The sequence below is a fragment of the Nannobrachium achirus genome, assembly GCF_963921795.1.
Source record: "Nannobrachium achirus genome assembly, chromosome: 18".
Taxonomy (NCBI): domain Eukaryota; kingdom Metazoa; phylum Chordata; class Actinopteri; order Myctophiformes; family Myctophidae; genus Nannobrachium; species Nannobrachium achirus.
This window is the reverse complement of record NC_137825.1, coordinates 29,182,882-29,199,684: the sequence shown is the minus strand read 5'-3', so window position 1 is coordinate 29,199,684 and position 16,803 is coordinate 29,182,882. Positions and strand designations below refer to the sequence as shown.

General features: G+C 45.9%; 2 protein-coding genes across 3 annotated transcripts in view; one reads left to right on the top strand and one right to left on the bottom strand.

The window, feature by feature from the left end:
* Window positions 1-8,088, top strand: part of srcap (Snf2-related CREBBP activator protein) — a 43,641-nt gene extending 35,553 nt beyond the window's left edge. Inside the window, exon 33 of the mRNA XM_080746878.1 lies at window positions 151-8,088. Within this exon, the coding sequence (XP_080603004.1) occupies window positions 151-6,561 (6,411 nt within the window). The 3' untranslated portion in view covers window positions 6,562-8,088. The remainder of the gene's footprint in view (window positions 1-150) is intronic.
* Window positions 8,089-9,348: 1,260 nt separating this feature from the next.
* LOC308302641 (syntaxin-4-like) lies at window positions 9,349-15,279 on the bottom strand. 2 transcript variants are annotated; one of them, XM_080746910.1, is made up of 10 exons: window positions 15,122-15,279; window positions 14,174-14,278; window positions 13,138-13,237; window positions 12,795-12,869; window positions 12,617-12,687; window positions 12,088-12,196; window positions 11,766-11,839; window positions 11,222-11,359; window positions 10,989-11,099; window positions 9,349-10,880 (listed from the first exon to the last, which is right to left on the bottom strand). In XM_080746910.1, exons 1-10 carry the CDS (start codon window positions 15,146-15,148, stop codon window positions 10,800-10,802), a joined length of 891 nt encoding a protein of 296 aa, XP_080603036.1. In that variant the 5' UTR covers window positions 15,149-15,279; the 3' UTR covers window positions 9,349-10,799. The 2 variants fall into 2 exon arrangements, with proteins under 2 accessions (XP_080603036.1, XP_080603037.1); XM_080746911.1 differs by lacking the exon at window positions 15,122-15,279 and adding an exon at window positions 14,600-14,659.
* Window positions 15,280-16,803: the final 1,524 nt, after the last annotated feature.

The window sequence follows — 16,803 nt, the reverse complement described above, 5'->3', positions numbered from 1 at the left end:
TAGAAAACAAAAAAGAAGGGAGGGAAATTTATCCTTCCAGTTCTATTTTGGGTCCATTTTCAACACAAGATATTTCTGTGAATCGTATTGAGATTGATTAACTTCCCATAGATCTTACCCATCTCCTTTATGTTTTTTTTGTTTATCTAGGAGCAAGTGGAGGCTGCCAGGAAGGGTCTGGACCAGGCCAAAGAGGAGGGCCTGAAACTCCATGCCTCATCTGACGAAGACGACTTCTCGTCCCCACCGGCCTCCGTGGAGCCCTCACAGCCGGCCCCGGCGCGCCGTGGGCGCAAGCCCAAGGACAAGACCGTCACCCTCACCTCCACCAGGACCAGTGGCAGGTTGCGCGGAGCCTCTCCCGACACGGAGCCTGAACCTCCCACCCCCAGAGAAGTGCCTGACAGACACCGCCAGGGTCTGAGAGGACGAGGAGCCGCCAAAGACACCTCTGCTGCCGCTGCTACCCCGGCCCCTACAGACAGCCCCAGGACCACCTCATCAACAAGGCTCCAGGAGTCCTCCAAATCCTCGAAAGCCTCCTCCCCTGCTAGAGACCACCAGACTGTCAGAACCAGGACGTTGTCAAACCGCTCTCTCTCCAGTCCAGTGCCTTCCTCCACCCCAACCTCTCCTCCTCCTCCTGGGGGAAAACCGCAGGCTGTCGGGGAGATGGACAGCAGGTCCGTCAGGAGAGCAGAGCGGGAGAAGGAGAGAGAGAAGGAGGAGAAAGAGAGGGGAGCGTCTGTGTTGTCGCCGGAGTCCAGCTGCCCGGTGGACCATCAGATGTACTCTGCTCAGGCCAGAGATGAGGAGAACAAAGACCAAGGCCACATGTCTCCCCCATCAGCTAGCTCCCTCCCCCGCTCGCCTCGCAAAAGGCAGTCTGCTGATGGTGAGGTCCTCCGGGGCCTGGCTGAGGATTCGCCGTCAGCCAAAGTCCTGCGGAAGCTGCCTGGGCGGCTTGTGACTGTAGTGCAAGAGAAGGAGGTCACGAGGAGGAGGAGGAGATGCAGCAGTACTGGAGGTGTGGTCTCCTCAGAGGAGACGATGACAACAGAGGAGATCGCAGGTGGCTCAAACGATGAGCCAAGTAGAGACCCCACGCCTCCCAGCCCTGACAGCAAAACTAAAGGGACCCTTTCCAAATCTGCTCAGGACCAAGACCCCAGCCCCATTGTACAGCCGCAGCCTGTCAGAGGATACCCTCCTTACTCCCCACCCCACCTCTCTCCTGACATGCCTGTGCTAAGGAACCTGCCTGTGAGACGTAGACTGGAGACAGAGTCTCGCCTGGCTGCCCAGTTGGTGGAGCAGCAGCAGCTTGTGAGCAAGGGCAGGGGAGGGCTCCAAACCAGGAAGATGGATGCTACACCCGGCACTTCTTCCTCCACAGAGACCAGTGTGAATTCCCCAGTGGTGCCAGTGAAAAGGAAAAGGGGCCGGCCCCCTAAAACTCCCCTCAGTGTGCCCGGGACTGTGCTTTCACCTCCCCTGCCTCCCCCGCAGCCCACCTCACTGAGTGAGGAGGGGAGCCCCCCTCTATCCCCAAAGCGTAAGAGGGGACGTCCTCGGATTTACCCGTTAAATGTGCCAGATGCTGACAGTGCAGGACAGAACTCTAATAAGCCCCCTTCAGCCAGCACTACTGGCATATCAAGCCCACTATTAAACACTTCTGAGCCTCTTGATGCAAGCACAGAGCCAGGGGGCCTGTCTGCCCCCACTGAACCCCAGTCCCATTTACCTCTAACTGCCAGCACCAGTCAGGGGTCAGTCAGCACCCCATCTGCCAAAGCTGAGGAACAAGACACTAAAACTGGGGTCCCGACCCCAGTTCCAACCACTGAGCAGAATCCCACACAGAGCTCGGCTCAAGCACCACCAGACTCTACACAACCCCCAGCCTCAACACATGTTCCCCCTGCACCATGCAAAGCTCAAACATCACCCTCAATCCACCAAGCTTCGGTCTCCACAGCCGAGGTCAGCAGTTCGGCTCCATCTCCAGGCATAGCCACAATGTCAGCCCAAGACTCTGCACCTTCCATTAGTCACCCCAACTCGGTCACTGCTTCTTCAGTCAATAGCACTGCTCCGTCACCAGGACCTGCCACCTCTACTACACCTGTGCCTGCTCCGTCTCCATCCACAGACACGAAGACACAGACAGAAACGGTTTATTTAGCTCAAAAAGTTACAAAAGGTCCCACAGAGACACAACCTACAGTTTCTACAGCACCTGTCCCATCTTCTGCCAAAGCTCCAACAGCCACCACACCTGCTCCTACCACAGCTTCCAAACAATCTACTGCTGTACCTTGTGCCACCAAAGGTGTTCCAGCATCAGCCCCTGCCTCAGCAGCCACTACCGCAGCCTCCAAAACGGCAACCCTTTCATCACCTGTTACGACTGCAGCAAAATCTGTCTCAACACCTAAATTTACCATTGTAAAGTGCACAGCCCCTGCCTCTGCTCAGCACAGCACCAGTTCTATGCCAGAATCTGTCACTACCAGCACAGCCACCAGTGTGACTGTGGCAGTCACCACTTCTAGTCCAACTACAACTTCGGATAAACCAAGCACAGCAATCCCAGTGACTGCAGAAAAGGTCATCACTGGAAGTACATCAGTGAGGTCGGTCACTGTCACCACCACAATCCCGGCCAAATCTGTCGGTGCTGCTGCATCAGCAGCATTATCGTCCACAACTACTGACGTTACAGCAACTGCAAGAACAGAGTCAGCTTTGGCTAATGTAGCCGCCACCAGCAGCAGCCCTGCAAAACCATTAGCAGTGCAGTCGGTGGCAAAGACGGCCACGGCAACCAAACAGACACCAGTAACAACTGTCACAACAACCAACACATCCCCTGTGAAGTCTGTGTCCACTTCTATGACAACTTCAGCTCCTCCTGTTCCAGCTATGACCACATCAACCAAGGTGACCACCACAGCCCCAGTTAAGACAGTCACAGTAACATCATCCCTCCCAACAAAGACGATCCCAGTAACGTCATCCCACACGGAAAAGACAGTCACAGTCACGTCATCCCACACGGAAAAGACGGTCACAGTCACGTCATCCCACCCGGAAAAGACGGCTACAGTAACGCCATCTCTCCCAGAAAAGACAGCCACAGTAACGTCACCAGTCCCAGAAAAGTCATCCCTCCCAGAGAAGTCTTCCCTCCCAGAAAAGATGAATATAGTAACACCATCTCTCCCAGTAAAGACAGTCACGTCACCAGTCCCAGAAAAGACGGTCACAGTCACGTCACCAGTCCCAGAAAAGACGGTCACAGTCACGTCATCCCTCCCAGAAAGGACGACTACAGTAATGCCATCTCTCCCAGTAAAGACAGTCCCAGTCACGTCACCAGTCCCAGAAAAGACAGTCACAGTCACGTCACCCCTCCCAGCAAAGACAGTACCAGTAACGTCATCCCTCCCAGCAAAGACAATACCAGTAACGTCATCCCTCCCAGCAAAGACAGTACCAGTAACGTCATCCCTCCCAGCAAAGACAGTCCCAGTAACGTCCGCAAAGACAGTCACAGTAACATCACCCCTCCCTGCAAAGACAGTCACAGTAACATCACCCCTCCCTGCAAAGACAGACCCAGTAACATCACTCCTCCCTGCAAAGACAGTCACAGTAACGTCATCCCTCCCAGCAAAGACAGTCCCAGTAACGTCATCCCTCCCAGCAAAGACAGTCCCAGTAACGTCATCCCTCCCAGCAAAGACAGTCCCAGTAACGTCCGCAAAGACAGACCCAGTAACATCAACCCTCCCTGCAAAGACAGTCCCAGTAATGTCCGCAAAGACAGACCCAGTAACATCAACCCTCCCTGCAAAGACAGTCCCAGTAACGTCCGCAAAGACAGTCACAGTAACATCACCCCTCCCTGCAAAGACTGTCCCAGTAACGTCTGTAAAGACAGTCACAGTAACATCACCCCTCCCAGCAAAGACAGTCACGGTAACGTCTGTAAAGACAGTCACAGTAACATCACCCCTCCCAGCAAAGACAGTCACGGTAACATCACCCCTCCCAGCAAAGACGGTCACTGTAACATCACCCCTCCCAGCAAAGACTGTCACGGTAACATCACCCCTCCCAGCAAAGACAGTCACGGTAACATCACCCCTCCCAGCAAAGACAGTCCCAGGAACATCAGTAAAGACAGTCACAGTAACGTCACCCCACCCAGAAAAGACAGTCACAGTAACGTCATCCCTCCCAGCAAAGACAGTCCCAGGAACATCAGTAAAGACAGTCCCAGTCACGTCACCAGTCCCAGAAAAGACAGTCACAGTCACGTCACCCCTCCCAGCAAAGACAGTACCAGTAACGTCATCCCTCCCAGCAAAGACGGTCACGGTAACATCACCCCTCCCAGCAAAGACAGTCCCAGGAACATCAGTAAAGACAGTCACAGTAACGTCATCCCTCCCAGCAAAGACAGTCACAGTAACGTCACCTCTCTCAGAAAAAACGGCTACAGTAACGTCTCCCCTTCCAGAAAAGGCAGTCACAGTAACATCACCTCTCCCAGCGCAAGTAATAATGTCTACAGGCCCATCAAAAAATATTGAAACAACCCAGCCCAAACAAGCCACAGCCTCTACCCTCATCACAGAAAAGACTGTATCAGCTACGGTATCATCTGCCACTGCTGCTACGCAAGCCTGTACAAAGGTTACATATGCTACACTAGCACCCACTGCCACTTCAGCAGTGAGCACTACAGTTTCTGTTTCTACAACCAAGACCAGTCCTCCTCCAACCACCACCCAAACCCCAGCAGTCGTCTCCCCTCTGATACCAGACTCGACTGCCACCAACGTTCCTCCAGTGGTGTCCAACCCAACACCCGTTCCCTCAATTGTCTCCTCTGCTGTTACCGTTTCAGTGAAGCAGTGCTCTAAGCCAACTCAAAAAGAATCTGTAGATGCAAGGGACTCTGTTTCGGTGAGAGACATGGATGTCGATACCATTGTGGACAACAACGGTGGGACAGAGTCGAAGTCTGTGCCCATAAAGAGGAAGGCAGAGAGCTCTCCGGGGACCAGTGTCTCAGTTAACTCGCCAACTCCCTCCCCGTCTGGGTCAGAGACCCCTGTGGCTCATCAGCAAGAGAAGGCCAAGCAACAGGAGCAGATGGAGAAGGTTGCTGGAGATGAGAGCACCTTTGGTCTGAAGAGACTCATCAGCCGGCAGAGCAGTCAGGAGTCTGCTCGTTCCTCATCTCCATCCTCCAGCTGCTCCTCGTCCACACTCACACGCCACGCTCATCACAAAAAAACATATGAGAACCGGCATCCTGCTAAAAGGAGGCGAGTGGACGCTGCCTCAGAGAAGGCCGAGGAGGAGATAAAGAAAGCGGAAGTCGAGTGCAAAGAAGACAAGACAAGTCAAGGAGGCAAGGAGGAGCAGACCGCCACCTCTCGGAGGGGGCGTTCCAGGTCCCCTTCCTCTTCCTCTGACTCGGACAGTTCCGAAAGCGGAAAGCAGCGTCGGCTAACCCGTTCGGTCAAGCGTGGGCTACAGGACCAGGAGAAGGAGGGAGACGGCCACAGACAGAGGAAGAGGACAGCACGAAGCTCTGACAGAAACAAGTCCAACAGTACCGCAGAGTCCGGCAGCGACACATCATCTGTCCGGGTTACCAGGAAGTCTGCAGGATCTCAGCCCACAACAGAGAGCAAACCACAAATCAACAGCGTGCCCGCCAAACCTCCTGAACCAGAGGTTCTGGGCAAGAGGTGTTCGGCCCTCAATGCAGCAGCCAAGCTCTTAGCCATGAAGGGTAGAGTGGACACCCCTGGTCACACCACCAGGAAAGACCCAGGGGCTAAGGCTGGGAACTCCCCTGCTTCTTCTACTGACAAAAACCAAAAGTCTAAAAGCAAAAGTGTGCCAGCCTCCCCTCAGACTAACTCGCTCAACACCAGTAACAACAAACCAGGTGGCAGCAAACCCCCCACTCCCACTCAGCCCTCCCGCTCCACCAGACAGTGCCCCGGCTCTCTCCTGCCTCCAATGGACTTGGAGGTCAAGAGGTGCAGGCGGGGCAAGGAGAAGGATGGAAGTAAAAAGTCGTCTGAGGGGAAGGAACGGGAAGGAGAGGGTCGGTCTTCGTCGCGGGGCCACAGTGCTTGCAGCAGCATGAGCAGTGACGGGGAGGGTGAGGGTGGTGGCCACAGCAGTAGGAGCCGTAGCAGCAGCAACAGCAGCCAGCGAACACTGAGCGGCAGCTCCCAGGGAACAGAACCCAGGGAGTCCCGCTCTCGAGCCACCTCCTCGGGAAGCGAGCGGGACCGCAGCTCGGAGCGCGGGAAGCACAGGGACAGAAAGGATGGGGAGGGCCAGGCAAGGGATGGCCTCAAGGATGGTAGGCGGTCTCAGAGGTCATCACAGGATGTGAGCAGCAGCTCTGGAGCCGAAGGGACTCCCGACAGGGTGCTACGCAGTATCACAGCACTGGCAGCAGCGCATGCCCGTTCGCCTGCAGCAAGCACCCGCTCAGGCCTGCGTCACCACAAGACATGACAATAGGGACAGAGGGCCAAAAAACAAACTGGAAGGGACAGAGGGGCAAGTGGGATGCTGTAACAGACCACAATAGGAAAATGGAGAAACGTGAACCTCCAAGGTTGCTGCTTTGTCCACACTAATGAATGCAAGTAGAACTGTGAGTGTGGTACAAGCCATGGACCTCCCCGCCTCTCGGGCCCTCTCCCCCTCCAATTGGACCTGGTCCCCTCACCAGCTCAGCCATTGTCAGCTGGGGGAAGGCTCAGGGAAGCCAGACCGGGGAGAGTTAGTGACACTCTCAGTGACACTGAGAAGTGTAATGATGAGAAGACAACAATAGAGACAGTGGTTTAAAGCACCTTGGGACTTGATACGGGGTTTAAAAAGGTGCAAACGGTGATATTGGCAAGTTGTTGTTAGTTCACATTATGTACTGTAATCATTTAAAAGACTGGAAAACTCAGATATTATGTGTTGGGGATTAGATTGCACCCTCAGCTAGGGTTCTAAATGAAAAATCCTTTGTGCGAAAATAAATAATACTTTGGAGTGACCAGATGTATTGTAAGTCGAAGGTTTTAGACAGTTCGTTTCTGAAAATTTCTGTCAGTTGTTCTGACTATTGTTTCTTTGCAGTCCGTTTATAAGTTATGGATATTTTATTTCTTCCAGGGTATTAGGAAGACAACAGATCTGTAAATGTGATCTCTGCTGCACTATGCTGGAGCTTGTCTTTCGCTTGGGCCCCTCCCCTCCTCTCATCATGTCTTGACTTCATTTCTAAATCTAGCCTTTTGCACATCCGATACGTGGCCCACAGTTGAATACATTGTGGTGTAGTATTAACTATTTTCTTTTGTTTGTTTACATCAACCCAATCAATAATTACTCTACGGTACCTCAGAATGTACCGCCGGGAACCCTGAATACGTCCATCTCTTGCTTGGCTCCTATCTTGACATGACTTATTTTGCTAACCGGGAGCTACAGAATAGTATTTTCTTTTTGCCTTCCCAAAGCCTGTGTTTCTTATGGCCTATATTGTCACAAAGAAATTCATATAAAAAAAGGGCAAAGAATCTATGTAATACAAACAAAAGAATAACAGTGCCTGTTTGGCCATGGGCTTTGACCCCCAGTATGCCTTGTGAAGCACCTGAAACTGGGTGTGAAACGTCATGTTATTGACGATGAAGTAACGACTTAATACGTTTAAAAAAGGAGCCTGTGCATCAGTGCTACCAAATTATTTTTTTTCACCTGGATTTTTACTGTCATCTTGACTTCATTCATTGTTCCTCTCACGTGTAGTCTGAATATAAAATGTTTGAATAAAAAGATTTGAACTGGTACAGTACCCAGATGACAATAAATCATCACATTTCCCTTTGGACTTGCATTTCCCACGGCTGTTTCTAAGCTGGGGGGAGGGGGGACGATATGGTGACGGTCTTATTTTGATTTTGTCTCTTTTTCATTTGTTACATTCCCTTTGTTCCCTTGTAATTCCACATCGTTTTACTTGAAAGATTAAAAGGACAAAAAATGACAGTTGAATAAAAAGACCAAAAATAAGCTGATATGTTTTGTTTTTGTATTCTTAAGTTTTCATAATTGTGACTGTGGTTGCATATTTTGAGATTCATGTTAAACCATGGCAGAAATGTAAGGAAATGTAAATGGCCGTATAAATATTTTTGGAGCTGTGTGAAGCACAGGCTCCCTATACGTGGCCGTGTGGGTCTGTGTGTCTGTATGTAGCCTGAACTTCCTAAACTTCGGCACGCTACTAGTCCCACAGTTTTGCCACCACACACTCGCGCCATATGTCAAATCGACCGGCTTACTCGGGAATCGTGGGCTAGTAACTTGCTAAGAGAAAGGTTCAATAGTTTAATTGATATTAATTTATTAGTGAATTAATTTTCCCCATTGACTTATAATGGGAATCGCAAAAACTCACATTCAATTATTTGTCTCTCGCAAACCATAGGGGCTAGAGTTTCAAGACTTGGAGAGGAGGTTCATAATGATTTCAAGGATTAAATAAAAAATAATTGTGTCATTTGGCCGCATGGTGGCGCCATAACACCCCACTTTACGTTTTGGCCTGTAACTCTTGAACCGTAGGTCGGAAAATTAAAAATATTTTTTCCCTGGATTCCTTGGGTCATGACGCATCTCCCCATATAGGCCACGCCCATTTGCGCCATGATAGATTTTCCGCCATCTTGAATTTTCTCCAAAACACACTTTTTGCTCCTTTTCCTACATATTTTCTTCAAATGTCACAAAAATCGGTACACATGATCCACACACACACACACACACACACACACACACAGAGCTCCACTTCACACGGGTGTGATTTTTTATTTGAAGATTTGTAACTTATAGCTACAATTAGTCAATTTCTGAACTGATGGACAGGCCTTTTAAAGCTATAAGCACTAATGTAAGGGATGGCTACATCAGCTCCTGTGTAAACACTTGGTGGTGGAAATGGTGGTGAAACATCAAGTTAGTTATGGTATTTGAATTGAATCCTTCAGATGTCAGAAGATCTCCATGTTCGGAAAGGCTTCCCGAAGTATATAGTTGGGAGAGTCGAGTTGGGGGGTGGGTTTCCAGTCTGAAACACCCCCTTAAAAATGGGGACTTCACTGGAGTTAGGTTGTCAGGAGATCCACTTGTCACAGTTCAAGCTATTTAAAAAAAGTTTCTCAATCTAGTTAATCAGCAAAAGAATGGCGCTTTTAACTTAATGAAGAGACCGGATATCACATTGTATAACATGGCAGTATTTTATTTTAAAAACGGATCATTAAAATAAATGAAATGAGTGATACAAATTCAATAGCCAGATTACAGAGCAGTTATTGCTCTCTTCTCCCTCAACTTAACAGCCAATGACGCTGTGCATGATTTAACACATTTCCTTGACATTAAGTTAAATTTCTTCACACATCACAAAGTGTAAGAAACATGATGACAATGATTAAGCAAGGAATTCCAAAACGCTTACTTTTCAGTGCAAGGAACAATGCACTTGTTTAGCCTAGGAAAATTACAAACCGAAGACATTAGGGGTGTCACAGCTTCTTGACTGAAACACCACATCGGAATTCAGATGTAAGAGATGAAAAAAAAGGTTATGGTTCTCAAAGCAGAACAGTAACAGCACACACCGTCCCTCATTAACAATACAATTAGTGCAGATGATGATGGTCTCTGGCCCTTTGAACTATCTAGTAACACACAAAGGACTTGACAGGCTCCATTATGACAATTATTTTAAAAAGGATTCTATTGCTGCTGCGGACAAAATATTCACATAGCAGCTTAAAGAACAATGTTCAATATATATATATATATACACAAATGATGGGTGGGAGCCTTGGGGAAGTCCATGCAGTGCTCAGGCCCCTTCTCAGAAGTCCTCAAAGAGGCAGGTGGATTCCATATAAAAGAGCTTCTCTATTTACACTGGTTACATGAATGCAGTTTCATACAATGTTCAAGTTTTTCAATCAACTGCATTGCTCACCAAAACAATATTGGCTATGTACAATTATATTAGTCTATTTATATGCATTTTAAAAACAAGCCCTGGGCTAATAGAACTGTTATTTGCTTTTGTCATTCATTTATAAACAGCCACATAATGAGAATCAACATAACTAGCAGGTTTTTCCTGAGTAGATTATGATCAGCGCCATATCAGTGTTGCCAATACTGCATTTTTCCTCGCTCACAGACACGTGAGTTGAGGTGGGTCCAGCAAAATGTATACCAACACAAAAACACAAGCTGACATGACAAGTCCTCCATCTCATGGTCTTGGTGGTGTTCACAGAGGACCAAGTTTGAACAGAGAGATTCCATAAGCCAGCAGAATTCAATCTGTGGAAGTGTGGTAGAGAATGTGTGCCTACGTATCTAACTGTCTACGTGTTAGTGTTTTAACACCACGTTAGTTAAAAGATGAGAACAGAGAGGACATGTCTTCCTTAAAAAAAAGGAAAGGTCTAACATTGGGATGGGGTGTGGGTGTCAGTGAACACAACTCAGCAATGTGAAAAGACTAAAGCCTGATAGTGGGCACAGGGGAGAAATGTTGAAAGTCATTGACCTAATTCTCCAACACCCTGTTGGTATGGACATGTGGACATCTATCTATACTGTATATGAAATATGACCTTAAGTTTGTGATGTTGTATTTTTCCAGATTGGACAAGAGCCAACACAGGAGCTCACCAACCAAAGGCAGATGCCAAGGAGATGACTAGAATAAGTATGAGGATGGCAAGACACACCGCAATCCAAATCTTTTTCTGTGGGAAAAGGAAGGGGAGGGTAGAAAGAGAGAGAGTAATTGGTTCAACAAGCAATTCTATGTTCAATTTCTATGGGTCAATTAATAAAAGTGCATGACATTGTACCTTGCGTGCCTTCTGCTGATATGTAACAGCTTTTTCTACATCTCCCTTTGCCTTTTCCACATAGTTCGATGACTGGATGATGTTGGTTTCGATGTTGTTTACCATCTCCCCCTGCAGGAGAAGGGAGGGAGTGTGGAAGGGGAACACAAAAAAGGAATAACCCAAATCAGACAACTTTGAAAAGCCCCAAAAAGCTAAGCGAGAGAGGAGAAGCTTCTCTGATGGAGCGTTACCTGTGCCTCCACCTCCATAGCCAGGTACTGGAACATATCGTGTAGGTCCCTGATACTCCGCTCTAGCTTCAGGATCTCGTCGTGTCGTGACTCAATCTCATTCAGTGCCTGCCGGGTAGCTTTGGCATCGATCAAGATCTGGATAGATAGGCGTGGAAAATCATACTGATCAAATGTTGTGTGTAACAAGTTTTTTTTTCTTTTCTTTTTTGCTACAGGGGCATTGTCTCCTACAGCTATGGCAGTCATACTACACTGATACGTAGGAACTACAGTTTCTTGGATATGGTGTTGCTTACCACGCCTTGAGTCCAGTTTGGGCAATGAGAGTGGCAACAAAACAAGTATGTGATCACATTTACATTTTTATTTTATTTTTTATTTTTGAGTCAATCATCGTAACAGTAATGATAATGATATATATCAAATGATATGACAGTAATGATCTATTTTAAACACATCTTCAGGTTGGTAGTGGTACTAGTTATTGTTCAAATTTTAAGTATAACGCATGACCTGTATTTGGAAAGAAGGACACACTCACGTTCTGTGTAAAAACATCTGTTTGTCCGGTTTCCAACATAGAGTCCAGCTCCTCATCAGTTACATTGTTACCGGCTGAGGAGGGAGATTCATATTAGTGTCATGGGCTTTGAATGTAAAAAATGATTTTCAGAAAGTTGTAAGAAACGTCATGGCCCATGACCTGGATTTAAACAGACGTCAGGGATATAATGAGGACCACGTCATAAACCACAACAAGGAACGGATCAGAATCTCCCAGTAGATATGAATGGGAGTTGCACAGTAAAAAAAAAAGCAGTTTAATTCACAAAATGACCCGCTGGAATGCACTAAACGCTTACTGATCTTGAGCTGCCTCTGTATTCTCTCCACGTTGCGGTCTCTGTACTGAGACTGGATGGTGTTACAGTGGCCCATCAGTTCCACAAACTGCCTGGACAAGACGCCATGCTACAGACAGAACGGGAGACCACGTTAAGTATTTAGGTTAGCCGACTGAACCGCGCGCACGCACACACACACACACACACACACACACACACACACACACACACACACACACACACACACACACACACACACACACACACACACACACACACACACACACACACACACACACACACACACACACAATGTGTCTGCAGTCTTCAGTGATGACTACAGAATCTTAAACTGAAACCTTTTACTTTTTTTAATGGATGCTGAATTTGCAGCTGTAGTATTTGTATAAACACTGTTGATTTCATTGTGACTAACTTTATACAAACTACAACCTTAGGTAATGCGAGAACAGCACTGTTGGTGCTAGGTGCTAGGGAACTCGAAACACAGACTTTCATGCAACACGTGAATGAATAAAGATCCTACCTGGGTTCGCTGCATCCTCACGTTTATGGACACATATGGTCCGTCATCTGCTCCCTTTTTGGGTTCAATGGCTGAAAGATAACACATAAGTGTTATTATAGAAGTGCAACATCTATTCCAGTGTGATTGAATTAAAAAAAAATAATTGAAACAGTATGCAGAATCAGATAATCCTCACTCTTCAGTTTCTTTTGGATCTGACTGGCCATCGTTTTGATCTCATCTCGTAGCATCTGGAGCTCTTTCTTCATATCTAAATCAGGAGGGGGTAAAGTATTGTACTCAGCAAACATCATGTCAGAAAACACAAATGAAACCATCCTAAACTCGAGTCTACACAGAATGCGGTCATCTGTAAACTGATCTGAGAAGAATTTAGACTCCAACCTGGCAGTTAGGACAGCAGAGAAGCTGATCTACGTTCACGGTAGGCCTACTGCAGACTTTAACTGGCACCCTGATACAACTCCAAATTTAACCACCAAGTCCTGACCAACAGATGAGAGTGTATGATTACTGACCATTCTCTGGTAGTGCTACACCCAGCACTGTTTTCTGTTTGTTCTCGAGGTCAGTGACTTTCTTTCGGATACTCTCCAGTCCCTCGTGGATTTCTTGGACCTGAACATAGTAAAGACAGTGTTTTAGGTTTTAGCAATAGGAGCATGACTACTAGCCCACTCTATCTAACTATATATATGGAATATCCAAGTTGTACAGTATACAATTTTGAAAATGATACAATGGTGGTTTATTTAATGATTATATAGAGTATGCACGTGACATCATCATCAAACCGGAAGTTATGTGGGAAGGCATACTGAGTGGCAAAAGAAAACTACTTTCTGGCCTTGACAGCCCATTCATCCAAACAGAAAAGTCCTATCTGATTGTGTTAAACGACATTGAACTCGCTTTGCCACTCACTTTATGCATGTCCATACCCTCTATTGCAATATATTTCTGTACTTTTGTTTTAATATAAAAACAAATGTTTGAATTTGACAAGGAATAAAGTTGAATCTAGAATCTAGATATATGACACACAAAAGATCAATGTAAGGTGTACTCACTTCCTAGAACCATCGATGCAATAAACACAAAATATATATATATATATATATAATACCAAGAATCACATGAAGATAATCATAGAGAGCTACAATAATGAAGTTAATCATTACATTTACCGGTAATCTAAATCAGAACCAGTATAGGAAATGTCTAAGAACTCTTCTTTCATGCACAGACTAGTAAGTAATTTTTAGAACGACAATTATGTGACCAGACTTACAATGAGTGACATGAGCATGATCAATGTTTAGAAAAGCCAAAACATAACCAAAGGAATGCCGATACGTGATCTGATTAACTCATGTCAGTTGTGTGTAATTGTAAACAATAACCAAATGCAATGTATAAGCAATTCACATGAATGGTGCACCCATCACACACTCAAAAAGTATCGATAGACCTGAAATACAATGTAAAAAAAAAAAACATTACGATATCTACAACAGTATATGGTGTAATCATGGATTTGATGGCTTATTTTACCTTCCTAAAAAAGATTTCATTGTCCTTCTCCTCTTTGCCCGTAGAGGTTCCAGGTTTGATCATGAGGGCTGTACCCTCGTCATCCTCATCTGAACAATCTGCATTCTGTGAGTGGGGAGAAAACATGTTAATGCTGATGGGGCAAATGTATGTAATGTATCCATTTGTAACTCAAGAGACGTTACAAAATAAATGGACACTTTTTGGGTCCATTTGGTGGTTATTTATTGTACTGTCAATTTTAGCCAAAGACCCACAAAATTAGTAGACATTATAAGAGCAAGCCCTGGATGACCATAACATGTCTGTAACTGTGAGTGTTCAAATGGAACCAAATGTACCCGTCCATTTGTACCCTCTCAGAGTTAAGGGGGTCCTTGCAAATAACACATTTGAGAACCACTACCACTGGGACACATACTATACCATAGTGTTGTAGTAAATCAGTGTCGTACATAGGTCTATTCTGAAGAGACCCTGGAGACTTGACATTCAGTAATTGGGTCTTGTGATCAAAATAAGAATATTGTAATGGCGAGTCAATCTAAAATGTCCATGAACAAGGCCCGGACATATTGATGAGCCCTGATATTGTACCTTCTTGGGAGTTCAATGAACTAAGAGACGTGAATGTACCCTGTGTGCCCTGCAGGCAGCACAGTACAGACTGCCCTGCCCTGTCCTGTCCTGTCACATCCTGAAGGAATACACACAACTTCACTGAACGGAAGTTGGGGAAATCAATAACACATACACATGCAAACATGGTGATTAAATGTCACCGCAGAAATAATTAAATAGTAGATTAGACCAATAAACTAAAACGTCACTTCAAGGTGTCATGTTAGAATCACTGATGTTTTAGTTCCAACTTTAGCAGGAGGAGGGCTTGCGAGCTAATGCTAATGTTAGCCATTTTTTTCCTCCTCCCCACCTCTTGAAACTCACATTTAATTCCTTTGTTCGATCCCGCATTTTTCCAAAGCGATGGGAATACCTAAAATAAAAAGTTCTAATTAAAGTTCACAGTGAAGTGGAACTACGCTGATGTGTGGAAGAGTTGCTGCTCAAAGAGCAGAAAAGCTAAAAAGTAAACTTTCCTCTGGTTGTCATTCAACAAGTAAACTACTACTACTACGACTCTTCCAATGAAATCATATTGCACACTGTCGCCACCTGTCGTGGTGGGGTGGTAGGAGCAGCAGTAATGGTTACACGCAGGGGTCTTCAACAGGGGGTCCGCGGAGGTACTGCAGGGGGTCCGCGAAATTATTGGTTAAAAAAAAAACTGTGTTCTGTTGAATTTTGTGCATGTTTGATACTTTTATCAGGCTTGCTTTACTAGCACTGGTACAATTTCAGCCAGTTTCTCCTGTGTGGATTTTTAGTTTACTTCTGGCACTAAGCACTTTGTCGCACTAGGCACTTTGTTGCGCCAAGCACCTTGTTCTTGTTGTGTTTTGTTCGCCCTGTACTGTACTGTTCTGTTCTTGTTATTGTTAGTCTTGTTTTGTTTCTTGTTTTATGTGAGGACAACGGATGAAATTTAGCTTTAAGCTAACTCCGGCTGGTTTACGCTGAGATTTTTGTATGTTTGTATTTATTGCAACATGTCAATGTCAATGTGTTCATTAACTGGTACTGTCCTGTCCAAATAAATAAATAAAGTAAAGTAAAGTATTTGTGGGCGGAGCTGATTAATTGTGGGCAGTGTTGGACTAAGTTCTACCTTGCAAAACTTTTCCTGTGATTGTCTGAAAACACCAGGTTATATTGAACTGAAGGAATTTGGAACATAGGAAATTGAATGGCCTATTTATTATTTTAATGGCTCTGCTTGAATAACAAGATGAAGATAGATGAGAGGCATGAATAAAGTTGTTTATTTACAGCAGGACATTCCCACCACACCAGCCCACCACCGGCACCACCACCAAGGTCTAGAAAACAAAAACACCTTTAACATGCAACCTTGCCAATTACTTCAAACAGCTTATTTGGTCAGCCATTACATAACATCATTGTAAATATCATCTTAAGAAGGGGGGGGGCTGTATTCTCTAAAGTGGAGGGGGAAACACACACACACGCACGCACGCACGACACACGCACACACTGACACAAACAAGGGACTTTATCACCTTGTAGCCTACAATGCAAAGTGGACACATTCTGTAACAATCAGTCGTTATGACATTATGTAACAGTTTACAGTTAGAAATGACATTAGGTGGGTGGAAAGGCTTATTTTATTCACCTCCAAAAGATTCACAGTGCAAGCTGGCAACAAAATACAAAATAATACAACTGGCCAAAAACTAGTTCCAAAAAAATAGGAAACAGAATGAACAGTTGAAAACTAAAAATGAGAAGGATTGACTTTCCATTTTGCCCTAGGCTTTACATCAAGGGTCTTCAACAGGGGGGGTCCTCAGAGTTACTACAGGGGGTCCTCCAAATCTTTGAGTGATAGAATGTTTTTTTCCCCATCCTTTTTTATATTAACCGCTTGAACCCTAATATAATGTCCATATTCTGAGAACTTTAGCAAAAAATAGCAGATCTACAAGATCACAATGCCTCGCAGAGCTTAGATCGGCTATTTTTGTCAAAGAGCTTTGGTGTAGAGG